At 55.0% G+C, this 26,776-nt stretch overlaps 1 protein-coding gene across 4 annotated transcripts in view; it reads right to left on the bottom strand.

Moving 5' to 3' along the window:
- The window catches only part of LOC120398292 (beta-arrestin-1), a 181,652-nt gene that overhangs the window by 17,282 nt on the left and 137,594 nt on the right, over window positions 1-26,776 (bottom strand). For all 4 annotated transcript variants that reach the window (XM_039525620.1, XM_039525609.1, XM_039525622.1 and 1 more), the window contains 7 exons: window positions 21,404-21,448; window positions 18,121-18,317; window positions 10,359-10,418; window positions 8,716-8,783; window positions 5,839-5,974; window positions 5,296-5,380; window positions 1,754-1,826 (listed from right to left, as the gene is read on the bottom strand). In XM_039525620.1, the coding sequence (XP_039381554.1) occupies window positions 1,754-1,826; window positions 5,296-5,380; window positions 5,839-5,974; window positions 8,716-8,783; window positions 10,359-10,418; window positions 18,121-18,317; window positions 21,404-21,448 (664 nt within the window). The remainder of the gene's footprint in view (window positions 1-1,753; window positions 1,827-5,295; window positions 5,381-5,838; window positions 5,975-8,715; window positions 8,784-10,358; window positions 10,419-18,120; window positions 18,318-21,403; window positions 21,449-26,776) is intronic.

The raw sequence follows: 26,776 nt of genomic DNA, 5'->3' as shown, positions 1-26,776 counted from the left end.
TTCAGGCAGGAGCCATGTAACGCTCAGTGGTTTTGATTGAGTTTTGAGATGTGATCAAAAGCCGAACAAAGGCTGCCATGGCCCCAAGCAGAGCAGAATCGCTCTGTTGTGTGCAGCACTGACGCTGCCTTGCAACGTTTGCAGCTTTCCACGGCAATGAAGAGTCATCACACATTGATGCCACCTCCCCAGGGGTGATGGAATATCACGACTCTGAGCCGTGTCATGACATGGCAATGCAACAGCACTATACGCATCCAGTGCTAGTTACAGGGACGGTCTAAAAATACCACCGTGGGGCCTCCCTGACTCCAGATCACAAGTCAAGAGATATTTCTCCACCAAACTCAGCCTGGGCCTTACAAGTCAAGCTGGGGTCTTTATACACCAGCAGCATTAAAGACCCTGGACTCGGAACATGACTGACCGGAGTGAAAAGCGGCCATGGCAAATCAGCGAGCACAAGTTCAGAGGGGGAGAAAAGAAACGGTGCCAACGTTTCCTTTTAAACAAAACCAGAAACCAAAAGAAGAACAGCGGATCCCTTTCCATCACATCACATCACTCCATTTACCCAGGCAAAGTTCTCCCTAGCTGGGAGGGAGCCAGAGGATTTATAGAGGGCTTCTTGACCCAGAACCCTTTGCGCTAAAGAGAAGTCCCGCCTGTCTCTCTGGTTAATTGGCAGTTTGTCTAGACTAGACATGGGCAAACTACGGCCCATGGGCCACATCCGGCCCACGGGACCGTCCTGCCCGGCCCCTGAGCTCCCAGCTGGGGAGCCTAGTCCCCGGCCCCTCCCCCACTGTCCACCCCTCCCCCACTGCCATGCCGCCATGCGGGTCGTGCTCTGGCCCGCCGCTCCCGCTGGGCAGCGTGGGGGAGCGCAGCTGGCTCTGGCCGGGTGGCGTGGCTGTGAGCTCCTGCTGCTGGTAAGGGGGCAGGGAGCGGGGGGGGGGTTGGGTAAGGGAGCGGGGGGTTCTGGGGGGCAGTCAGGTCGCGGGGGGTGGTGGGATGGGCCAGAGGGTCTGGGGGGGGGCAGTCAGGGGATGGGGAACAGGGAGGGTTGGGAGTGGAGTCCCAGGGGCCTGTCAGGGGAGATGTGGATAGGGGATGGGGGGGTTGGATGAGGGGGTGGAATCCCGGGGGGCAGTTATGGGGGGGTCCCGGGAGGGGGTGGTCAGGGGACGAAGAGCAGAGGGTGGTTGGATAGGGGGTGGGAGTCCTGGGGGGGCTCTCAGGGGGTGGGGTGTGGATAGGGATCGGGGCAGTCGGGACAGGGAGAGGGGGATTGGATAGGGAACGGGGGTCCTGGGAGGGGGTGGATAGGGGGCGGGGGCCAGGCTGTTTGGGGAGGCACAGCCTTCACTACCCAGCCCTAAATACATTTGCGCAACCCCGATGTGGCCCTCAGGCCAAAAAGTTTGCCCACCCCTGGTCTAGCCAATCAGTTCTTTCTCTCCTTCACCCCACCACATAAGCCTTATTTACGTAAGTAAACTCAGCTGCTCTGACTCTGGCGCACACACGGGGGGCAGGGCTGTGAGTCAGAAGAGACCAGTTTTGCATAATCCTGGAGATCGGTTCTTTAATGGTCCTCGAGCTTGTAGGAAGCAGACGAGAGCCATGAAAATCCGAGCTCCCCTGCTAACCTTGGGCTCAGTGGGGAGCCCCAGCACGGCGCGATGTGGCCTGGTCTCTGGAGACGAGCGCAGCCGTGATACCACCGAAGGAAGCGAGTGGGCATACTCACTCTGACTCTTCCACAGCCACGGGGCACTTGTACTGAGCAGTGTTGAACAGGCAGATGTCCGCGTACTGGCGCACTGGGGAGGAGAGACAGACCCCACGGTTAGGGTGTGCTTCAGTGCAGCAGGCGTGAGAGCACCGGCCAGCCTGCGCCATGCTGTTGGGCAGCCAGGGACACGTGGTGGCACCACAGGCAGCGGCGGCTGGTCTCAGCACCACTTCTGGGGATAGTGAGACATAAGGGATCACCCCCCTCCCCCCCCATTCCTGGCACCGCAGCCCAGCAGTGATACGGGACAATGGGGACAGGAAGACACACCCGGACATTTAGTCCATAACATCTTATATAGAGTTTAAGGCCAGAAGGTACTTTCAGAGCCTCTACTCTGCCCTCTTGTCTATCACACGCCATTACATTTTACCCAGTTACCTCCCTACTGAGCCCGTTAACTTGTCTTTGAGCAAAGTTAAACTTGTGTTTGGCGAAAGGCACGTCTCCCAGAAAGGCAGCCAGTCTGGATCGGAAGACATCAAAAGATGGAGAATCCACCACTTCCCTTGGGAGTTGGTTTCAGTGGCTAATCACCTGCACAGTTAAACGTTTGAGTCTTATTTCTAATTTGAATGCGTCTGGATTCAGCCTCCAGCCACTGGTTCTTGGTCTGCCTTTGTCAGCTAGATCAGTGGTTCTCAAACTTCTTGTACTGGCGACCCCTGTCAGACAGCAAGCCTCTTAGGGTGACCCCCCCCCTTATAAATTAAAAACAACAGGTTTGATATGTAACACTATTTTAAATGCTAAATTTATAATCCTGTTGTTTAAAGAGAATTGACCTTTTCTCACCGCTTTGAAATTACGACTAAAACACATTTTTATCGAATTATCATTATAAACAGAAAAGTTCTCTCTTTAATAGTTACTGGTTAATACTGGAGGTGGGGAGGACACCTGAAGAAACTTTGTCAATATCACTTTTCACAGCAGACTTAGCACCCCATTGCCTCCCTTCCTGCTGTGCTGCTGCTGGCAGCAGCGCTGCCTTCCGAGCTGGGCAGCAGCGGTGCAGAAGTTAGCGGGGGCAACGGGGCGCCAAGTCTGCTGCGGAAAGTTACACCTGTATGTTTGTTAATGTCACTTTTCACAGCAGACTTGCTAGCTAGCTGGGAGGCTGTGGAAAGTGATATTAACAAATATACAGAGATGACTTTTCACAGCAGGCTTATTAGCTAGCGGGTCTGCTGTGAAAAGTGATCTATGTATGATTGTTAATATCGGCCCTCTCATGTTGCCTCAGTCTCACCCTTTTAGTCTCAAGACCACAAACCTGCACAACACAATACTACAGTCCTCAGAGTCCAATTTCCTTCATGTGGTGACAATACAAATACATAGATTGTTGAGGAACGATCACTGCATGAGACGTCTATAATGCTTTTTGAAGTAAATGCACTACGTTGCGAGGGAAAGGTGAGTGTAATTTTCTAAAACGCTAGATCTAAATTAGATATTTCATAGCAGTTGCTCTCTGTTTGGTGCATGTACTTGCGACCCCCATGTAATAACCTCAGGGGGTTCGGACGCACAGTTTGAGAACCCCTGAGCTAGATCAAAGAGCCCGTTAGCCCCCATTATTTTCTCCCCATTAAAGTACTTATACCCTGTCATCAAGTCATCTCACAATCTTTTTAATAACCCAAACGAACGGGGCTCTTTGAGTCTCATCTGAAGCCTTTTCTCCAGCCCTCAGATCACTCTGTGGCTCTGTACCCTCTCCAGTTTTTCAACATCCCTTTCAAAGTGTGGACACCAGACCTAGACCCAGTATTCCAGTACTGGTCTCACTAATGCTGAATACAGAGGTAAAATCGCCTCCCTACTCACTGCGCCCTGGTTTATACATACAAGGATCTCATTAATCCTTGTTGCTCCAGCATCGCCCCACCTCTTCCCGCCCCACCCGTGCCCCACCCCGTTCTGCCCCCGCACCTCCCCCTCCCTCCCAGCACCTCCTGCATGCCGTGGAACAGCTGATCGTGGAGGGTGGGAGGGAGTGGGAGGAGCTGACAGGCAGGCCCCGCTGGTGGGTGGGAGGCGCGGGGGGAGGGGGGGAGCTGATCCGCAGGGCTGCCAGTGGGTACTGAGCGCCCACTATTTTTTTCTGTGGGTGCTTCAGCCCCAGAGCACCCCCGGAGTCGGTGCCTGTGCCTGTGGGTACGTCTGCACTGAAACAAAGGACCCACGGCTGGCTCGGGTCAGTTGACTCAGGCTCGTGGGGCTCGGGCTGGCGCCTGGGCTCTGAGACTCCATGTGGCGGGGAGGGCGTCAGAACCTGGGCTCCAGCCCGAGCAGCGACACTGCAGTTTTATGGCCCTCCAGCCCCAGCCCGAGCCAGCTGATCCGGGCGCTGAGACTCAGTGCCATGGGGGTTTTATCGCAGTGTGGCCATGTCCTGCGTGTTGCTCCTCAGTCCTTCCCGGCGTTGGCCGTTCCTCCCCATTTACGGTCCGTGGGAACAAGAAGAGCACCCTGAGTTCACTCATCAGCCACAGCTCTCAGGGGTCTTTCCCCTATGCGCCCCTCCTCCGTGGCTGAGCAGGGTGATGGGCTCATCTCCCGTTCTCAGATCTCGCCTTTCCAGCCCCCTTTCCTTGCTAGCCTGCGGCTGCATCTTTCTGTAACCGTCTGGCTCAAACGCCTCGGTCAGCACCGCATGGCACAGCTGGTCCCTGGGGTGGGAGGAACATCCTTTCCCGTGCTGGGAATGCGGCACTAGTGGAAGGGGCTGGGGTGGCAGCCCTGGGGACCGAAGTGCTCCATGTATCGGGAGAGATGGTCCCTTGGAGTCAAGGCTGAGGCTCGAGGCAGGACAGGGGCATTGATCCTGCCAACGCCCCCGCTGTGCCTGTTCTGGGCAGAACGCTATTTGGGGGCTGATCTGGCCCCCCTCAGCATGGTACCCGAGTCCAGTTTGCCCTGGCAGTCCTCCAGCAGGGTCGGGAAAGCACCGTGTTCCCTGCTTTGCAGATGGGGAGCTGGGCCTCCGAGAGGTGAAGTGACTCAGCCGGGGCCACCCAGGGTATCTGTGGCACAGCTGGGAACAGAGGCGGTCTCGGCTCCCTGGCCCACCACTGCTCTCAGCCCTGTGAGGGTCACCCAGCCGGACTCTGCCCTTAGGCAGACAGCTGGATGCTCCCAGAGCATGCCAGAGGAGTCAGGTGGGAGCAGATCTCTGGGGGTGCGGGCAAAGAGCCAGCCAGGGGGCGAGGCAGGTTGGGAGATGATGTCTGGGGATGGATAAGGGATGAAGGGCTCCAGCAGGAGTTGGATGGGGGAGGAGATGCTGGAAATCAGGCAGTTGAGGGCGTGGGAAGGGGATTCAGCATGTGGGGGAGGATCAGGGCAGCTGCTGGGGGTCAGGGAAGGCCGGGGAGAGGGTTTCAAGGGACCCCAATGGAAGGAGGGGGTGGCCCAGCTGCGACAGCCTGTGACGGTCCCCTCCTGCCATTGTGCGCGGCCGATACAGGGAATGCAGGCGCCCCCTTTACCTGAGATTTTAATCTTCTTCACCGTCTTGTTTGTATTGTTTGTCACGTGGACGTTGACGTTGATTGGCTCGCCATGGTAGTAAATCTGCAGGAACAAAGGCCCCGGCCTGTGTCAGCAGGAGGCAGGTGGGAGGGGGCTTCCCGCCTGTGCAGGTCAGGGCACCCCCCAAATCAGGGGATGGCTCGGGCGGGGGGAGGGGGGACCCTCACACCAATGTTTATTAACAACCCACAGAAGGTCTCCCCCCAGCGAGAGCCGTGCGGGGATCAAACAGCCAGGGTCTCTGCCAACCCTTTGGGTGTCGGTTCACCAGGCCCAGGGCCGCACTCGGCACTGCGTTACGCGGTGGGGCGGGAGGGCTTTCATGGTGTGGAACCTGTTTGCACCTGCTGTGAAGTTGGGCACCAGGATATTTCCTCGGTATTTCCCTTGGGACCTGCTCCTCGCTCGAAGGGCTCAGGGCAGCCGTTAGGCACCGGCGTGAGGGCCCCACGCTGCCGAGTGGCACAGCAGCTCCAGGGAGAGGTGGGGGTGTGTCGTACCTCCTTGTCCAGGGACGCCTCCAGATGCAGCGGCTTGTCAGACATCAGGAACTGCCTGGTGGTCTCCGCCATGGGCTGGGGACCCGGTCGCTCCGGTGCGTACTGCACTTTGCGGATCACCAGGCGCACGGAATTCCTGCCGGCACATGTGGAGGCAGAGGCTGAGCCCGAGCCTGCGGGGATCTGCCCCAAACTCAGACAAATTAACCCTGCCACCCCCCCTCGGGGGGGAGGGGGAGTTTTAACCACCTCTTCCTGAGGGAGGGGCTGAGACCCAGAGCCAGGGGTGGGATCAGAATGACGCGGAACCTGATCCAGTCCTGCCATGGTGCCAACAAATCAAAGGGGCCCCCCATCTCCCTCTCCTGCGCCCCTCTTTCCTGGCAGCGCCTCAGGGCTCCACGAGCCCTTTCCCAGCCCAGTCCGGCTCCTTGGATCCTGCCTTTAGCCAGCTGCAGGGAGAGAGGTGAAGTGACTTTTTAGAGGCAGCACTAAGGACAGGACCCTGGCTCCCACACTCAGCTCTAACCACTAGGTGACTCAGTCACTTGACCTGGCACAGGCCAAATCCCCCCGTCAGTCACGCTCCACTGTCTTAGCATGTCAGGACGCTTGCTCGGGGCGAATGAAATACAAGGTTCCCTGTCACCTCCTGACAGGGCAGGCCCAGAAACACCACCAGTGGCACCTCCCCCCTTGTAGGCTCAGGTGAGCCAGGCTGGAGCCTCCGAGGTCTGCGTGCGAGTCACTCCGCCTTTGACCACAAGAGGGTGCACCTGGCTTTCCCAGCCAGGGCCACGCCTGTGTGGAGTCAGCAAATGCGCTGTTCCCTTCCTGCTTGGGAAGGCGGGTGCGTCTCAGCTGTTCCCTGAGAGCCAGGGTCAGCATTGGCTCTAGTGAGGCTCAGTTCATCCAGACGTCCCCTGGACCTGTCACAGCAGCTAACCCTGACACAACCTCACCGACAGCCAGTCATATTGAGCCCCCCACACACAGTGTCATAGACCCACACATGCGGGGGGAACGAAACACATGCGGGGGGAGATGAAGGGGGCCTGTGTCTTTGCTTTTCACACATTAACAGCTGGCTTGGAAGGTTTTAATTTTTATATGTCGATTTCACTGTACACACGCAAACGGCCCCAAAAAGCTCTCCAAGCGCAATAATCAAAACGTCCAGCTAGGCAAAGGGAGAACAGGCTGCCAGAGAACTGAGAGTTTTAGACACGATTTGGGTTTTAATGTGCCTAAAGCTTGAACTTTTTGGAATCTCCGCATCGCTTGGCACTACATAACGATCGTCGGATTCCCCCAGAATTTCCTGTTACTGAGAATTTAAATAGATCAAAATCAGGAAAAATGCTTGGAAAGAAACACCAGTAATATCCATCCAAATGAGAAAAAAATAAAAATCAAATTCTGCCAAGCCTAATTAAGAGCATGAGGAAAGCACAGGGGCACAGCGGGCCTTCAGCTCAGCCTGTTAATGAACGTACAAACACCCAAAGGAGCTCCCTCGCCATTGGTGTACAAGCACCCAAAGGAGCTCCCTCGCCATTGGTGTACAAGCACCCAAAGGAGCTACCTCACCATTGGCTCTGGGGGCCCACTAGAGGGCGCTCAAAATATTTAAAGGGTCAGTACCCAATTCCTACGCACTACAGTGGGGTTGGCACCCACTAGTACTGACACATGTGCCACAAGTGCTAACCCATCCCCCCACCCCTCCCTGGGTAACAGGCTTCCTTGGTCTGGTCATTTACTCTCTTGGTACCTCTGTTTCCCCATCTGTATAACAAGGAGGATAATATTGATCTGTCTGGCAGCGTAACCATGCCACAAGTGGGGACCAGAGCCTAGAACCGCCGGAGAGGGAGGCCTGGACAGTTACTACCTGAGCTTAATGACTCTGTGACACGGGGGGGCTGTAAATCCAGTCATGTTTCCGAGGGGGAAACAGCTTCCGTGCCGCTCAGTGGGTTGCCAGCGCTAAGCTCACCTGCTGTTCTCCCTCAGCGCATTTGCTCCGGCCCCACCATACCCCTAACAGGAGCTCTCTGACTAGCACTTCCACCACCCACCCCCAGCAGGCCCCAAACGCTGGGCTCCCTGTCAGTGGGGGAAATCTCTGGGCTAGCGACCCACTGGGCGAGCCAACAAGGGCTGCGAGGGGTTAGTACGGGGCCCTGGCCCCGCCTGCATGGAGACCTGGGAAGGGCTGGATGCTACCCCGGAGCAGGACCCTCTGTGCTGTCTGCGGGGTGGGGAGCTCCGGCACAAGCTGCGCTCAAAGGGCACTGCTGCTGCCTGTTGCTGGGCGACAGGATGCTCGAGGGGATCACGGAGTTAGCCTCCCACGGCTGTTCCCAGTCCCTGCCCACCCGCGAGCGTCGGGATGCGCTGCGGACGAACGGGAACCAACCACCCCAGTGGCTGGCGTAGGGAACCCGACCAGCCTAGCGCAGCTGGAGCCCATGCGGGCGGTTGGGCTCCAGCCCTCGGAGGGGCAGACCAGACCGGGGGGACGGGACTTGGATCCTCGCCCCAGCTGGGGGAAACCGCTGGCCCCGTGGGCGAGTGGAAGGAAGCGAGCGGCAGGCTAGGGATCAGAACAAGGCGTGTGGAAGGCCCACAAAGGCCATCGATGGCCGCTGGTATTTCCAGCTAGCACCGACCAGCTGCTGCCGGTTGGTGGAGCCGCCGTTACGGGACCGAGCAACAGCTCTGCTCCACTAGCAGCCTGCGGTGTCAGCATCCTCGGCTCCGTCAGGGCAGCGGCACCAGCTTCCCCAAGAGCTGATCTCTGAGGCCTGTTCACAGCTGGCTGAACTGTTCCGTCCCCTGGCTCTGTGTTCTCTCCCCAGTGCCGCCATTTACCTCTTGTGGATTTTCTCCTCCAGGTTCTCCGCACAGAAAGCTTTCACCTCGTAGTCAACGCCACAGGCCTACAACGCAGAACAAAGTGGGGTAGGAAGCTGGGAAATCATTTCTCCTGGCCCTAGCTCATCTCCCCAGCCGGGGTCTAATGGCTTCGACATGTCCGTACACGGTAAGGTGCCAGCTGGAGCGTGTGTGCGTGCCACTCTGCGCTCCTAGACCAGTTGTGTGCACCACTATCCTCTATTTGAAGGCCTCAGAAATGCTCAACTTTATCATAGCCCCCATACTGCTAATGGAGATTCTCCTTTAGCTCATGTGGCAGGGGTCTGGGCCTTTGAAACAAAAAGATTTGAGTTCCAGCCTGAGTATTACCACCAAGTTCCAAGCAGCCAGCCCGGTTATGAATCCTAGGTATTACAACGTCTACATTTGAGCTGTGGTCTCGTAGCGATCGCTAAGACCAAGTAACCAATTCCCGTTTCCACATGCTCCTACCCTTCCACAAAGCTCATCTTCTAGGCTGACGTGTTCAGGATCTGGTCTCAGTGCAAAGGGTCATTTTTCGGGAGGGAGGAATGTGGGGGAGTTGGAGCCGAATCCCCGGAGCTGGTTTGGAATGGTGAGCGAGTGGAGAAAACTCAACTTTTCTCCTGGGCAGAAATTTTCCACCTGCCATGAGGGTGGCAGGCAAGAAGCACCTGAAAATCAGGCTGATGGAGGGTGAAAACTGGGGTACAGACAATGGGGCAAATGCCACCATGCTAAGTTTAATGGCGTTTATTATGATGGGATCATTAATATTCATACAGAGACAGGACACCCTCGGGTTGTAAGGGGCTGTTCCTGTAGCAATTGCCCTTCCTCGCTCAGCAGATCTGCCTGTTGTACGTGTCAAAGCCGGAGCTGCTGGATTTAGTGACCACACGTCTGGGCCCCCTTTAGCCTTGCAGAGCAAGCAGGGCTCTGGGAGAGGAAGCTGGAGTCTGTTTTGGGGGGGCATCAATGGAATTGTTCATGTACAAGGCCATGGAAAACCCATTGTGACCCTCTTGCTATTAAGGGTGCCATTTGGCCTGTGGCCCATTTATTTGGTTATGAAGCATAAGAAGGGAGGAACCCAGCTTGACTCTCAGATCCCAGGGGAGCTGGTAGGGCTGGCAATACTGGGGATCTCTGTACTGCCTAGTGACTTTGACGTCATTCCACCAGCACAGCTGGGCCAGGATGATAATCCCAGTACTGAGAGTCCCTTAGCAGAAATCTTTTTGTTTGAAGCTGGTCTGGAAAGGACTGAGACACAATAAATAAGGAGCCTCCCACCTTGCCATTGGCTTACAGTCCCCTTTCAGAGGGCAGCCACCTCTTTAAGGCCACCTCGTCATCCCCTGGAAGCTGCATGGGATTCGCTCCATGCTCCTCAGACACCCGAAGAGCGCCGAGTGGCGCGAGACAGCGCCATCGGTCCATGATACTGCCACCCATTGCTGGGGCACTCAGAATGTCTGAGCCAGCCCAGGCCTTCTGGAGCGACCCCCCCGCCCCGGGATTGGAGGAGTCTGGCTGAGTGACCGCCATGCCTCTGCGGAGCAGGGGAGAAGCTGGGAGCTACTGACCGACAGAGAGGACACAAACGAAGTTACCTTCCCCGTGTCCTCTGGTCCAGGCTGCAGTGTGACGGAACACGGCAGGTTGGGAGGGATCTGAAACAGAAATGAAAGGCAGGGTTGGATTGTAACCAGGGGTAGCCCACGGAAGAGACCAAGTACCCGCCTGCTCCACACACACTCGCTAAACTGCAGCATGGGACTCTAGTGACCTACCTGGGAAGGATGAAGGGCTCAGCCGGCCTCCCAGGGATTTGAACCTGCACTTCCAGGGTGTCTCAGCGTCCCAGGTCGGAGCAGGGCTGAATTTGAGGGCCTGAAGGGTGAGTTACACCAGGGGGGAATTTGGGCCCGGTGCTGAGTGGCCCAATCCTGCAAGGTGCTGAGGCCTCCTGCAGGATGTTGTGCATTCCCGGCCCCTGGCTGAGGGCAGGTGCTTGGCATCTCGCCGGCGATAACCAGCCCCTTGGAGCACTGGAGTCAAACGCAAGAGACAACCCAGCCTGCATCCATGTCCCGGCTACTGAGGGTTGCTGCAGCCGGCCCAGCAAGCCAGGGTCAGACGGCTCCTTAGGGAGCTCTGGCATCTCCTGAATGTTTCCCAGCGCTCTGCAGAGCAGCTCCACACGCAGACCCGTGGGCTGCTTTCTGCCCTGCTGCTATCCCCAATGACCTGCATGGACTCTCACCACACCTCAGTGTGCAAACAGCTCTCTGGCTAAGCCAGGGGTGGTGGGCGAGCAGGGGGTGTGATCCAGCAACCTCTTGGTGCCAGCTAGCGACGGCTCAGGGGGTGCATGGAGTTTTACAGGGCCCTCTGGCTCGGATAGATGCATGATAATTCACTAAAGAGTGGCTTGTGACATCTCCACCAAGGCCCAGAAAGCCACGGGTCACGGTAATCGCTGTGAAATGTGCGTATTTAGACGTTATGTGTCTCCAGTGAAAATTCTGTTCTTAAGGCAGGAAACCAGGAAGTAACAGACGCGTCTCTGTCTGGTCACACGTGTATTGGGCAGTGCACGTCTCCAACGGACACCTGTTTGCAAACTGCGCCAAGCGCTAGTGAACAGACTGTGAAATCTTCGAGAGGGGGAATTTATAGGGAGAACAACCAGCAGGAGAGGAATCCTGCTCAGGAGTAAAGACACTGGATGGCTGGGGTATCTATGGGAACGCAGAGACATGCCCTGAATCTTTCATTGAGGAGGGCTTCTCACATGAATGGGAGATCCCAGCTGAAGAGCTGTGAAAGGCTGGAAGGACCTCAGGCAAGCAGCGATCTAGTTAAGTCTAGGCTCTAGGAGGAGTGTTGTGATTTGATTATATATGTAACGATGTGCTTCCAATACTCCTACTTGAGTCTCTATACAAAAGTTTATAAAATAAACTTTTCCTTGTTTTCACTATAAACTTATCTGAGAGCTGGCTGGTAGCAGAGCAGTGACCTGAGGAGGAACGGGTAAGCTGGGGTGTCCTGCTTCTTTGGCATCAGCATATCGGGGCTGGACGCTCCAGGGGGTGCTCGAAGGACTCGGGGGTTGGGCTGTGCCTGTCACTGCGCAGGCCTAGAGGGGAGGGTTTGGGTTGCCCGTGGGGCTGAGGAGCTGACAGGCTTCCTCATGCTAACGGCCGGTGGCAGCAACTCCGGGAAACGTCACAGTGAACATTCTGCATGAGACGGAGACCCTGGGGCCGCAGCTTCAAATCCCGTGTCCAGCTCTCGCTCACCCCTCTGGGCTGCTAACGAAACAGCATCACAGCAACAGCGGTTAAACTGCACGGCCCCTTTAAGGAGCAGAAGGGCAACAGAGGCCGGAAGCAGGCCCCGCTCCCTTTGCAACGGCTGTCCCAGGGGAGGAGCGGTTCCTTGCTCCAGCCCAGATGTGTGGACAAGGCAGTGACCTCCAACAGCAGTTCCAACAGTCAGCCACTAGGGGGCACAATTTAACAACAGCAGGCCAGATGCCCCGCGGGCATCCGTCACAGTAGCTGTATGGAAGTAAATGGAGTTTCTGGCCCAGTCGTTCTCCCCTTCCATCCAAGGCTGTCAACACTCTGGTATTTTCCCCAGGAGCAAGCTGCGGGATACGCAGCAGGCTCATAGGCTCAGAGACTTTAAGGCCAGATGGGACCATCATGATCATCTAGTCCAGTGGTTCTCGTACCCCAAAGTGGGTCACGACCCTATTTTAATGGGGTCGCCGGGGCTGGCTTGGATTTGCTGGGGCCCAGGGCTGAAGCCCAAGCCCCACTGCACGGGCCCAAAGCCCTCGGGTTAAGGCCCCCTGCCTGGGGCTGGAGCCCCGGGGCTTCAGCTTTGCCCCCTCGCCCGGAGCGGCAGGGCTCGGAGGGGGCTCAGGCTTCCATCCCCCCTCCTGGGGTCGTGGAGTCACTTTTGTTGTCAGAAGAGGATTACGGTGCAATGAAGTTTGAGAAACCCTGATCTAGTCTGATCACCTGCACATCGCAGGCCACAGAACCTCACCCACCCGCTCCTGTAATAGACCCCGAACCTCTGGCTGAGGCACTGACATCCTCTAATCATGGTTTAAAGACTTTGAGTTACAGAGAATCCACCACTGACACTAGTTTAAACCTGCAAGTGACCCTTGCCCCATGCTGCAGAGGAAGGTGAAAACCCCTCCAACCTGACTCGGGGAAAAATTCTTTCCCAACCCCAATTATGGGCACGTGAGCAAGTCCCACCAGCCAGACTCCTGAGAGAGACTCTCACCCATCACTGAAATGCAGCCACCTCAGAGGGGGAACACAGCACTCGTGTAACAGCTGAGTGAAGAATGCTGTATCCAGTTAAAAGCACCGATGGGAGAGGGGGGAATGTAGACAGGCAGAACAGAATTACCTGAGTAAACGTTATCCAGGGTGTTGGATCCAAATCTCTTACAAAATGTGCCATGTGATATTTAATGAGCACAAATAGCAAGACCTCAGTGCCCGGACTCATCTGATAGAACTTCCAAAGCATGGCGCCCCCTAGTGCCACACTAGGGCATTGGTCCTGCCGTGACTCAGAGGGAAGAGCACCCCCTACTGACTCAGTGATTCCATAGCTTATTGGAGTAGAGACGGTCTTGTTTAGATACAGGGTAACATTTTCTAAGGGTTCCACATGACTAAGGAGCACAAGTCCCATTGACTTTCAATGGAATTTGGGTGCCTAAATCCCTTGGGCATGTTTGAAAATGTTACCCACAATGGCCAGCACAATGGGGACATTATTCTTACTGGGGCTCTGGGAATTACTGTAACACAACTAACTCATCCTCATGACAATTAGTCAATTTCTAATCAGTTTCAGTTATCGGTTTTCAGGCACTACAGTATGCACTGGGAAACTGTCAGGTTTAAATAGGGGGTGAGAACCATTTTCACTGAAATGAAGAAACCATCAAAAACATTCTGTTCAGATTAGGCTTTGCAACCCTCCCTACTTTTAAAAAGAAACAACCAATCCCTCAGTTCAGGATCTAGTTTAAAGCAAGTGGCCCTTTAAATATCCCAAATCCAAGAAGTTATCAAATGTCTAAACACATTTTTAATCTGTGGGATTCGGCGGAATTAAGGTTGTTTTACAGGGACATGGGAGTGTTTACAAATCTGGTGACCCAGGGGAGCTTAGCTGCAGCCTGACGCATGGGAAATATTGCTGCTTTGCTTTGCTGCTCTGCCGTGGTGGAGCCCCAGGGGCCTGTGCTCGCCGGCTGGGCACAGCCTGCCATCTCAAACCACTCCCTCATTGTCCTCCTCACCACGCTTTGCCAGGAGGCCGAGGAGAGTCAGGCTGCTGGCGTGCAGAGACCACGGCTTGTCCTGCCGACCAGTGCGGTCTCCTTGTGTCCTGACACTCCCCGTCAGTCTGTCTGTCTCCCTCTCTTATCTTATACTGAGATTGTAAACTGCTTGGGGCAGGAATCAGCTTGTTCTCTGTTCGAACAGCGCCTGGCACAATGGGGTCCTGGTCAGGCCCGGCTCCAGCGTTTTTGCTGCCCCAAGCGGCGATAAAAAAAGAAAAGCCGCGATCGGCAGCAGCTCTACCACCACCACTTCATTCTTCAGCGGCAATTCGGGACACGCCGCCGAATTGCCGCTAAAGTGCCGGACGTGCCGTCCCTTTCCATTGGCCGCCCCAAGCACATGCTTGCTGGGCTGGTGCCTGGAGCTGGCCCTGGTCCTAGGTGGCCAGTCCCCCGGCCTCCCGGGGAGGCTAACCCCTGGGCCCTCCCCTTGTGCCCGAGGCCCCACCCCTCCCTTTCTGCCCCCCCTCCCGCGCAGGAGCCCAAAGCACCCCCACCGCGGCCCCCTGGCCCCAGCGCTGGATGGCCGAGGGCAAGGCCCCAGCAGCCCTGGTGCGCCGCAGCCGCAGCCCCCCCAGCCCCAGGTGGCCCCCCAGCCCCAGGGCTCCGGGTGTCTGGGCAATGCAGTCGCTGCTCCCCTGGCGGCCCCCAGTCCTGGTGTTTGGGCAGCAGCCCCGGAGCACCAGACAGGCAGCCCAGCCCAGCCCAGCCCCAGCCGCCCTGGCAGCCCCGAGTCCCTGCAGGAGGCAGGCCGGCCTGGGGGCGGGGCCACGGTAGGCTATTTGGGGAGGCAGCCTCCCCCTGCCTACAGTACCCGCCGCCCATGGTGCTGATCCAGGGCTGGGTCTCCTTGGCACTACGGTAACACAAACAATAATTCACCCTTAGCCCAAGCCCTTCCGCGACCCAGCTATAGGTTTTTATGCAGTGTGTATCACTGTGGTACCTACGCGCTGCTTTCCCTCCCATTCCACCGGCTACTGCAATCTCTAGCATTTCGTGCAGGGGAGCGGGGTCTGGGCTTGCCCCGCTCCAGAGCTCCCGCCGGGGCACAGGGTCGGGGGCCGCACCACGTGGCTCCCGGAAGCAGCGGCATGGCCCTGCTCCTGCTCCTACGCGCTCCAATGGCCCCCCTGGCGCCCCAAAAGAAGGACATGAGGTAAGCGCTGCCCGGAGCCGGCATCCTGGAGCCTCTCCCTGCACCCCAAACCCTGCCCTAGCTCTGATCCCCCTCCCCCCCGCCAAACCCCTCAGTCCCAGCCCAGAGCACCCTCCTGCACCCCAAATCCCTCACCCCCAGCCCCACCCCAGAGCCCACACCCCCAACCGGAGCCTGCCCCCCCGCTCCCCCAATCCCCAGCCCTGATCCCCTCCCGCCCTCCAAACTCCTCAATCTCAGCCCCAGCCCTGATCCCCTCCTGCCCTCCAAACCCCTCAATCCCATCCCAGAGCCCCCTCTTGTACCGCAAACCCCTCATCCCCAGCCCAACCCCAGAGCCTGCACCCCAGCCAAAGTCCTCACCCCACACACACCCGACTCCCCCAGCCCGGAGCCCTCTCCCGTGCCCTGAACTTCTCATTTCTGGCCCCACCCTGGAGCCCACACCCCAACCCCAAGTTTGTGAGCGTTCATGGCCCGCCAGACAATTTCTATTCCCAGATGTGGCCCTCGGGACAAAAAGTTTGCCCCCCACCCCCCAATTTAGTGGCACCCAACACCTTATCCCCTGGATCAGGGAGCAGAAGAGGTTGCTGGTTATATTAAAGTTTCCCTGACTACCTCGCCTCTGTTGTGTCTGCAGGATTCTCAGACCAGGGCATGTTTTAGTGGCTCTAATGGGACGTCTGTCTGGTTACTGGAAACTGTGAGATCTATTTGATTGTGGAATAGTTTCCCCATGGAAGAGGCAGAAACCTCACCAACTGAGTAATTCTGAGCTAGACTGGACATAGCACTGGAGAATATGCTGCAGGAAACAACCATGGGCCAGACTAGATGCATTGAGCCAATGTGAGGCAGCACACCACCGCTGCCATCAGTGTCTGCAGAATTAAAAATATTATGTTACAATCAGCTCCTAGCTCTAAGGGTTGCAAAGAAAGCTTTCCCTATGCGGCCCACTGCAGCGCTGCCTTCCTGAATCTGCAGAGAGCCTGCAACAGCAGCTCTGACGACTGGCACAAACTACAATGGGGCATTTACTCTGATGCAAAATGAACATAATATCAACACTGTTAACAATCTCACTGTATATGTGCCGCTCCTAGCACATTGCGTGTGATACTTGTGGTCCCATATTTTTTTTTCCAGCACTGCCCACTGGGATGGTGGGCGGAGCATCAGTTTGTGGGTGGGGCTTTAATAGAGCACGAAGTTTATTTATTTTTGCCCCTAGTCTGATGCCTGGGACTTGCTCCAGTTGAAAGCTGTTCAGTTTGGGCTATCATCTGTGATCCAGCCTTTTTGCCCATGGGCTGGTCAAAGGGTAGAGGGAAACCGGAGTATATAAACCCAGAAACAGAGAAGCATGAGAACGCTAGGAGATTTGCGGCCTTGCGTGGGTTTATGCCTGATTGTCTTGTCCAACGCGCGAGAGAGCACTTAAAGAACCGTTTCATTCTGGATGACTTGCGGGTGGGGTATTTGGCTGTAATCTGTAACTGCCCTGTGCACGGCCCTGGGCTCTGTGTAGCATTTATAACTGGGCAGTATTGCCGAAATGCTGTTCTAGCGCGATTCTTTATCAAAAGACGTAAGTCAGAAAAGGCTCTTCTGGGTGTGATTTCAACCTGACTCAAACCAGGAATGACCAGGGAGCTCCAGGAAAAGACAAAATCTGGGCCCCATTGTGCTAAATGCTGAATATACATGTCGTGAGAGATACGCCCTGCCCCAAAGCGCTGTCTAAATAGGCAAAGGATGGGAGGGGAAACTGAGGCATGGAGGGGCGATGTGACATGCCCGTGGTCACCCAGCAGGTAGAGGCAGGAATAGAGACAGATCTTGTGACTCTCAGATCAGTACAGCAAAGTGCCTGCCCAGGATCAGGGGAGGTAGCGGATGCAACAGGAGCAGATGTTAGACCACTCCATTATAATTGGATATTTTTCTTTTCGTCGGTTACGCTTTAATCAGTATGGGAGGTCACAGGACAGGCCTCTTTGCTTCTCTGCATTTTAGACAACATTTTCCAACCACCCAGCAAGCTGCTCCTTTTTGCACTCCAGACACCAGGGAGAGCTCATTTCGCTCAGAGCAATTACAACTTGGTGCAGAGGAACTGTTTGAAATTGCTGAGCTGATAATAACGATGGACATTTAGAGAGTGGCTCTCAGCCAAGTGCTCCACAAACTTAGATTAAAAATTCTGCATTATCAAGGGATCACTTCACCCCATCGTCTAAACGCAGGCACCTCCGGGGTGGAAAGCAGCAGCTTTTAAACAGCACGCAGCAACCCTGCCCAGCAGCTTGGGACAAGAAGGGAAAATGAATCCTGTATCCAACTGAAACTATTGGGAGAATTTAAGGTCCAAAATGTAAATACAGATTCCAAGAGTCCAAGGCCAGCAGGGACCATTGTGATCATCTAGTCTGACCTCCCGCAGAACCCCGGCCAGAGACCTGTATGGGCTCACTACAGCCGTTGTTCTTAGCCTGCAAGAGCAGCTCTTAATGGACAGGTTCAGGGCCCACTGTTGCTGGATCAGGCCCTTTGATAGTAAGAGTTTGCACCTTCCCTGTATATGTGCAGCTCCTAGCACATTGCGGGTGATACTTGTGGTCCCATTTTTTCCCAGCACAGATAGCAAAGCACCACCTACCATGTTGCCAGGACCATTTCCTGCAGTGATCTGGTGTTTCTATGGAGACATCTCCTCCAAGTTCCGATCTGGCCCAGCCCTGCCTTGGCTTGGGACAAAGGCACCGCCCACGGGGCATGAGGGGACAAAGGAGAACGAAATGGGAGAGACTCCTACCTCGAAAGTGAAGGGGTAGGCATGCTCGCCGAGCTTCTTAATCAGCCGCTCCTGGAGTCGCGTCAGGGGTTTCTTCTCCTCAGGGACCGGGGGGAAGGCCTGGATATTAGCCACAAACAGGTCCTTCCGAAAGGTCAGTCCCAGCACGTCCAGATCCTCCCGTCCGTAGCGGAAGGCGCACGTCAGCGTGACAAAGACTGCGGGGGACAGAAGGTATCAAACGGGAGAGATCAGCAACAATCCGCTCACCGGCGCTAGCATCAGTGACAGGCGACCGGCAGACAAAGTGCTCTGCCGAAGTTCCCACAGGTGACGTGTGGCACAGCTGGGACTGGAGCCTACGTCTCCTGTCACAAGAGCAGGCCCATAAATGAGGCTGGTTCTCCTGATTCCCACGGGTGTGACAGAGGAGAGTCAGGGCCACGGGCAGCTGCGAGCATGGCACGTTTTCGTAGGTTTGATGAAAGATTTGGGTGCAGACGTGTGCGCGGGGGTGGGGGGATGAGGAGGGGAACAGACGGAGCTGGCAGTCGAGACACGAGGGTGGGAGCCTGGATTTAATTCCACGAGTTGAGGGGCGGTTTGCAGCCGCCGCCTCGTATGTCTCGCAGTACCGCAGCCACACACAGACAATGACATGATCAAACCAAGCACCCAGGAGAAATGCCTCAGACTAGGGGGATGGGAGCCAGCCGCTGCGCTCCAAATCTGGGTGGCTGTCTCCAGTCTCGCCGGCCCTGCCGCCTGCAGCAAGGTCCAGCAGCCTCTCACGCCGCCCTGTCCTGCACCAGAGCGCGGGTGACGGTGGGGGGCAGGAGGGTTCGGAATGAGTTCGACCCCTAGATCAGTCTCTTCCCCAGTCAAACATGTCGCTAGCAGAGCTGGGCCAACATCACCTTGTTCATTAGCTTGGACATTAGATCCCCACCCTTCTGCTGCTCATGTCTCTCGTGGATTGCAGAGCAGGGACTGTCTCTAGCTGCGTGCTCGGTATCTCTGCTCCAGCACAATTAGTGTTTCCGTTCCAGTCGTGGCTAGAGCCTGAGATGGAGGGCGCTGCGTCGGCCTTGCCTTTTGCCCACAAAAGCCCTGAAGCCCAGCTCCCATGCAATACAAAAAGGACCCTGCACAATCCTGGAAAAGGAAGGGAGGAAGGACAAACCCCAGGTGCTAGTCACTGCGCTCAGCTACTCTGGAGGTGGGCGCACTGTGTAAGACCCGGAATAGAACAGACTAGTGCTAGGCATTGGACGCACGTTGGATGAGACACTCCCTACTGCAGCGAGCTTGCAATCTAAGAAGACACGTAAAAGGGGGTTAAAAGGAAATACCCTCCCTTGTCCTGTAGCACCCCCTGCTGGCTGAATGTGGTGCTGCAGGCACTCCCTGCCTCAGTTTCCTCCTCCGCAAGGCTTCCTGTCTCTCCTGTACGGTTCATACGGCTCCAAGTTCAGTTCCCTTTTGGGTAGCAAAAGTCCAAACAAACAAGAAGTTCTTTTGATCCGCTTGGATTTTTCAGCCCCTCCCTCTGGGCTCAGCTCCCAGCCCGTTCTGAGCCACCTTTGCATTGCTGTGTCCTGGGACAGAGTGCTGACTCCCCGGCTGCTTCCCTGGAGTCCAGCCCCCTCCCCCCGACCCTGTTTCAGGGTCACCCAACGTGCTGCCTGCGGTTCCTCCTTTACGCTGAGTTTTCTTAGCCCTTTTAAAGAAATCCCCCCGCTTGGGAGGAGAGGGGGAGCTGTGGTGTTTCGATGTTGCTTGTAATTATTAGAACTGGGAGCACTGGCTGTTGGGAGTCTGAAAGGAGAGGAAACAGGAAGGAGGGGGGAGGAGTTGAGGAGACAGAGTGAGAGTTACAGAGGGTGCAGCAGCAGCTCGGTAAAGAGGTTTCCACTGTCAAAATAAAGTCCTGTTGAAGTTGTTAGTACCTTGCCTGGCTGTTACAACAGGGTGCTAATCTGGTACAGGTAGGGCTGAGCCCAACTCCCCTTAAAGCACCAGCCAACCTGTGATACCCTGTCGCAGGCTGGCAGGTCCCTGAAGGCAAGCCTGGCCTATGACCGAGCAGCGACCCATCAGCCATGCCCCCAGCCTAGGGCAGTTCGTTATGGAGCTGGAGCGACTGACCCCAGCCGCAGAGGCCTACTCAGACACCGCTGAGGGGAGACGACCCAGGAGAGAGGGGGCGGAGAGCTCCCTCTCTGGGACAGGCCTGGGGCAGGCAGACCGAGGCAGGCTGCAGGGCCAGAATTAATCCTGCGGCAGCAAGATCCAGGCAGAGACCGCAAACAAGGCAGGACGCTCCTACGTAAAGAAAGCCCAGGCAGCAGGGTAGGCTGCTGTGGGAGGGAGCTCTGAGACAGGGGTGGGAGGTGGACACAGAACTACTTCCACAGCCCAAAGGGGTGGAAGGATCATTCAGATTTGCCAGGACTTTCATTTGGACCTTTTGGTTACCCTGAAGTTTGTGACCTGGCCGGAGGGCCGAGCCCCAGAAGAGCCAGTGAGAGGCAGGCAGCCTGTAGGAGGCGCTAGGGCCAAGGACACCAGTGACATTACACACCCAGAGACACAAGGGGGCGCGCTAAGGGTGAGCGTGCCCCGTCGCACACCCCCATTTCACAGACAGGAAAGTGAGAGGTTGAGTAACTTGTCCAGGAGCACAGGGGAAGTCCCTGGCAGACCTGGGACTCGAACCCAGTTCTCCCCTGAGTTCCAGTCCAGCGCCTTAACCAAACCAGGGCGCAGTTTTCCAGCGGAATGAAATACTTTGTACTCGCCAGTCTTCACAATCAAGACCCCCTAAGAGAACGGAATTCGAGTCTTGAGGTTTCCTCCCGTCGCCACCTGGGACCTTTCGGAGCTTGGTTATTTGGAGCAAATCCCCGCCCCTGTTCTCTGGGCTGAGATTCTCTGTGATTTCTCCTAGTAGAGGTGCTGAACACGGCTGCTAATCCCGAATGAGCCCTGCGCACCGGGTGCTCTCCTTGCTCTCGGGAGATCCCTGGCCCCTGCTGTGGTGCAGCAGATAACTGACCTACCTGCACCCCCCAGCGATATTTAGGAGCCATGTCTGTGTTTTTCTGTTGCCATATAAAGCACCTTTTCAATGGGGCTCCTGTTCCTTGCTGGTCAGTGTAACCTACGGGCTTGGAGAAGGGGACGGGAAAAGCGCATTAGGATGCCCTGGCAGAACAGGGGAGAGGCTGCTTTCCCCATGTGGGTTTTGAAGCCCCCGTGAAACACTGCAGAGTCAGCTGGAACCAAATGGCTAAGCAGTTACCTTTCCTTTCTTTTAAGTACTCTGGATCAACCAACACGACGCCATCTGAAAGAGAAGACAGGCAGAATTAGGAGGGAAACTCAGAGCACGAACTGGTCTCCCTTGCACTGGGGCCCGGGGAGGGAAGATATCTCAGGTATGTCCCATAAACATAATTCCCTGGTGTCCCACAACAGCCCGTCCTACAGATTATGAAAGGACGGGTCTGCCTGTTCCCCACCAGCCTCACACACCATCTCTAGCCATCTCTGTCATGCCCCCTCTCTCCCACATGGGCCCTGTCTCTGATCCATCTCTCATTCCCCTTCGGTCCAGCTCTCTCCACCCCACCAGAACCAGATCTTGTGATCCACAAGGACTTTACAAGCATTAGGCCTCACAAGCTGTGAGGATGGGCAGTATTATTCTCACTGTGCAGATTGGGAAACTGAGGCACAGGGAGATTTTTTTTTTAAGGCCTAGATCTTTCAGTGGTATGTAGGTGCCTAACTCCCATTGATTTCTTTGGGAGTTAGGAGCCTAAAAACTTTTGAGGATCTGGGCTTCAGTGACTTGCCAGAGGTCTCACAAGTCAGAGGTGGGTTTAGAACCAAGGAGCCTTTGACACCCAGCCCTGTACTCACTGGCGAGTGTCTCTAGAGGCGTTTCTCTGCAGTAGCGCATCTAGGAGACTACGGCCCACCTCCTTCTTGGCTGTGGATTCAAGCACGTTTCTTCAGGCCATGGACTGGCTGCTATACACCGAACGGAGGATGGCTGCTCTCCAGAGGCAGCTCCCATCATGAGTTGTACCAGGGCTGCTTCTTGAGCTCCCCAGGGTTCTACCAATTCTACCTGACCCGCCATTGTGTGAGGCTCCTTGAACCAACCGGCTGCACAGCCCGTGACAGAGGCACCGCGATTTACATTCCCAACCCCTTTTATAGCGAATACTCAAGGAAAAACGTCCCTCTACATGACCCTCGTGAGCTCTAGGGCGTTTACCCTCTCCTTGCTCTCAGTAACTTTACCGATGGTTAAACACACACCAGGCCAAGCCTTGGGGCTCTGAAGCAGGCCAAAGCTACCACGGAAACCCGAGAGAGCTTTACACCAACCATCATCTTGGTCATCATCAAGGATTGAACTTGGGACTTCCCAAGCGAGAACCATGAGAGGCTAATGCTTGAGCCAAAGGATTGTAAGCCCTCGTAGCAGAGTCATACCCTCTGTGGAGCAAGCCGCAAGGGGGACGTGTAATACACACTGAACAGTGGGGGTGCATAAGGACTAAGCAGGAAAGCCCAGATCCCCAAAGGTATTTAGGTGCCCACCTCTCATTGATTTCAGTGGCAGCGAGGTGCCTAAATACCTTGAAGATCTGGATCAAAGTGAATAAAGGGTGGCTCTGGAGTAGAAAAAAGGTTCCTCTCTGCCAATGGGCATTAGGAAGCCGGGTGACAACACATGCTTCATAAATGTTGTCTTGAGCCTGCTTTGTGTACTGAGCTTCTGCTCCCCAGCCCGGGGGGAAAGTTACCCTTCCATCCACACAACACTGAGATCCGTGAGCGCAGGCAGGATGCGCTTGGCCCCAAGAGAAATCACTAGTTGTGAGAATCGAGTCCTGCTGGCGAACGATCCACCCAAGGCCATCCACCGGACAGCTGCTCTCCTCCTCCAGAAGGGATGAGCCATCTGCACTCGCAGCTCCGGAGAAGTAGGGCTGCGGGGAAAGGTTTGGCCATAGCAGAACAAGAGCCCATCCAGGCCTGGCATCCCTTCTGCAGGCCTGGTCTGAAGGGAGGAAACACTCCTGCTGGCCTCAGTGGGCTTTGGCTCAGGCCCTGGGACAACAGTCCTGTATCTACACCACCGCACAGGTGCAACGGGAAGGTTTTCCCCCTGAGCTCTGCAGCTGAGCCGTTTGTGCCCTCCTTTTGACCCCGGCTATCTTATAACACCGTCAAATCATCATTCATCAACCCCAAGGCCAGAGGGACCATTAGATCCTCTCGTCTGACCTCCTGCGGAACACAGGCCAGAGGATTTCACCCAGTTACCTCTGCCTTGAGCCCAGTCACTTGGGCTGGACTAAGGCATCTCCCAGAAAGGCAGCCAGTCTGGATCTGAAGGCGTCAAGAGACGGAGAATCCAGCCCTTCCCTTGGGAATTGGCTCCAGTGGTTAATTGCTGTTAAAAGGTCGCACCGTCTCTGCTAGACTAGAGAGCCCTAGAGAACCCAGGACCCATGCAGGTTGTTTGGCTCCTATGATCGTCTCATTAGTACTCTGCAGCAGCAGGTTCCCCGGGTTAACATGCTGCCCCCCAAACACTGCCTTGTCTCCTCTGTAAATCGGTTGCACCTTCCTTAATTCACTCCTAACAAAGCCCTGCTGGGGATGAAGTTGGGGGCAGGACACTAGAGGAGGGCAGAATGGCAGGAGCCTGGGAAGAAAAGCGGTGTGAGATGTAGGCAGGACCGATCTCTGCCATGCCAGGATGGTGAGGACAAGCAGGCTGGATCGGGAGGAAGGCTTAGGGACACAACTCAGAGAGACCTTCCCCTCCAGTTCTGGGGTGGATTCACAGCAGGAAGGCGTCTGCTTGCTGGTTGTGGTTTGGGGAAGGTGGTGGTGTCCTCAGAACATCCCCAGCCGGAGCGTTTGGCCCAGTCCCTCTCTGCGCTCGTCATTCCTCCCTCGAAACCTCTCCTGAGCCACACAGCTAGCCAAGCTCGTCTCCTCTGCGCCTCTTCCCGCGAGAGCTGGAATCGCAGAACCCACCAGGGTCACTTGTCACTATCCCTCGGTGAGCCTTATCTCCACGCAGGGCCCAAGCCTATGAGCCGAAAGTGCAGGGGAGCTTGGGTCACGGCCCTGCCCTGGGACTCAGGAGCGCGTTCCCAGCTCTGCCACAAACTCCCTGGGTGAGACCCTGCGCCGGCCCCTTCATCGCTCTGTGCCTCAATTTCCCAGCTGTAAACCAGGGACCAGGATCCTTCTTTTCTCCCCCCCTTTGTCCATTTTGTCTGCTTAGCCGGTGAGCTCCGTGGGGACAGGGGCTGCCTGTCTCCCACTCGGTATCTGTGCAGTGCCCAGCTCAAAGGGGCCCTGATCTCAGCCGGAGCTAGGGCTGGTCAAGACATTCCCTGGCTGGGAAACGGGGCTTGCCACCAGCCAGTCCCTGGCACAGGGGGCGGCTGCTTTCTTTCCTAGAGGTTTGATTTTTTATCAAATCACCAACCACTGGAGTGTTTTCGGGTTTTCCATGAAAAGTCAATTTTTTCTGCTGAACAGTTTGATGAAAACTGTTCCTCCCCCCACCGTTCCCCATTTTCATCAGAAATCTCAGCCATAGGGCTTGCTGCTTCGAGCAGGTGTACTAAGCACTTTACCCAGCAGGACTGCCAACTCCTTGGGGCAGGATCACAGCCTGGCATGTCTGTAAAGTCCTGTGCGTGTTTTGTAGAACTGATAAATGAAATTGTTTTTAATTGTTCACTTTATTAATGTAACTTCTGTTCACCATTCACTACACTTGTCTATATTGTAACTTCTGTTCACTGTTTGCCATATTGTAATTCAAACCCCATTTTAAAACGCTCACTCCATTTTGTAAAAGCTTCCTCCAACCTTCATTTTTGCAAACCCTGCTGTAATCTTATTACATTATTAGATGTGTGAATGAGGCATGTATGGATGATGGAATCAACCTCCAGCCCCAGCCCAGCCCCAGCCTGTCCTGATGAAATAAAGTTCAAATCCCACCGGCTGAAGATGCAGACAAGAGCCCTAACAAAGTAAAAGCAGCAAAGAATCCTGTGGCACCTTATAGACTAACAGACGTTTTGGAGCATGAGCTTTCGTGGGTGAACACCCACTTCTTCGGTGAATACCCATGACTTGCATCCGAAGCAGTGGGTATTCACCCACGAAAGCTCATGCTCCAAAACGTCTGTTAGTCTATAAGGTGCCACAGGACTCTTTGCTGCTTTTACAGATCCAGACTAACATGGCTACCCCTCTGATACTTGACTAACAAAGTAAGAAGAGTCCACTCTAAAAAGAAAAGGTACAATAGAAGGAAGATCAAAGCCAGGTCCCAGGCTGAAAGTCACACCTGCAATTGACGGGTGATCAGTCACCAAACCCAGAGGCAGCGTGACACAGCAAGACCTATAGACTCTGAATTCAAACTAAAGCCTACAAAAAGGATGGGTGAGATGGGAGACTTTGGAGGGTAACATTCTGCTGCCAACATGGAAGGGCATCAGTGCAGGCCCAACAGAGACCCAGCTCGTCCTTGTGCCCGGCTTTCCTGGCCAGTTAGCCACCACAAGCTACGAACCCAAGCTGCAAACTCAAGGCACAAACTCAAGCTATGTTCAGGACTGGTAATGATGCAGCAGCTGCAGAACATCTGATGGATGTGTGTGTGTGTATGTGTGTGTGTGTGTATAGGTATTAGGTACAATGTGTGTGTATAAGGATTAAGATATTAGTTATTGGTCATAAATCAAATTGTTATCATAATAAATGTGGCATCTTTGTCTTGCCCCCTGAAAAGATCCTGTGTCGTTTTGTCTGTACTACAGTTTATGCTGCTGACGGAGGAGGTGACTATGGACACGGCAGGGAACGGCTGATGCCACCACCAGGAGATGCTGTAGATACCTCCATTCCCATTCTAGGCAAGTGTTGCAACGCACATGAATAAAAGCAAACAAACATGTCAATCTGCAAAGCCCCTGTGCTCCAATCCGTGACAGCCATGTGCTGATGTTAATTAGTTTGTTGGGGGTAAGGGCAGGGGGAAGCTACATGAAACCAAAGCAGAAGACTCTGTATCAGCAAAAGTTAAATTGGATTAAGTTATGTTGGATTCGACGCGTGGATGAGTCAGGTTTACGAATTCCCAGGGAGGAGAAATTAGCAATTTGAAAAGCCTTTTTTTTCCCCTAGCTAAAGTAATCAAAGGCAGGACTGTAATTAAATATTTAAAAAGCCACCATGTGCAAGAGGAGAGAAAATGGAGATGCAAGGCTTTCTGCTACTCTGGGTAATTAACCCGGGGAAGCTAAGTGCATAATAAAAAAAATAATGATAATTAGAAATTGACTCTAGTACACATTCCCAGGTATTGGTGACGGGACGGGAAGCGTCTCCAGAGAAACGATGTAACTTGACTCTGAAAGTTACCGTGGAAAGAGCTACGTATATATCCTGAAAATACATGTTTAACGTCTGTACCGAAGTATTAGTCACTAGCACAGGTGAAAACCCAGGGTTTCCTCCAGAAATGTCTCTCTCTTGGTCGGGATTTAAAAGAAGCACAGGAAGCCCAGTGTTTTTAGTGGATGCCTCTTTAGATACAAAATCAAATGTTAACAGA

This window comes from Mauremys reevesii, linkage group 1 (genome assembly GCF_016161935.1).
Source record: "Mauremys reevesii isolate NIE-2019 linkage group 1, ASM1616193v1, whole genome shotgun sequence".
Taxonomy (NCBI): Eukaryota; Metazoa; Chordata; order Testudines; family Geoemydidae; genus Mauremys; species Mauremys reevesii.
This window is presented reverse-complemented; position numbering and strand designations above follow the sequence as displayed.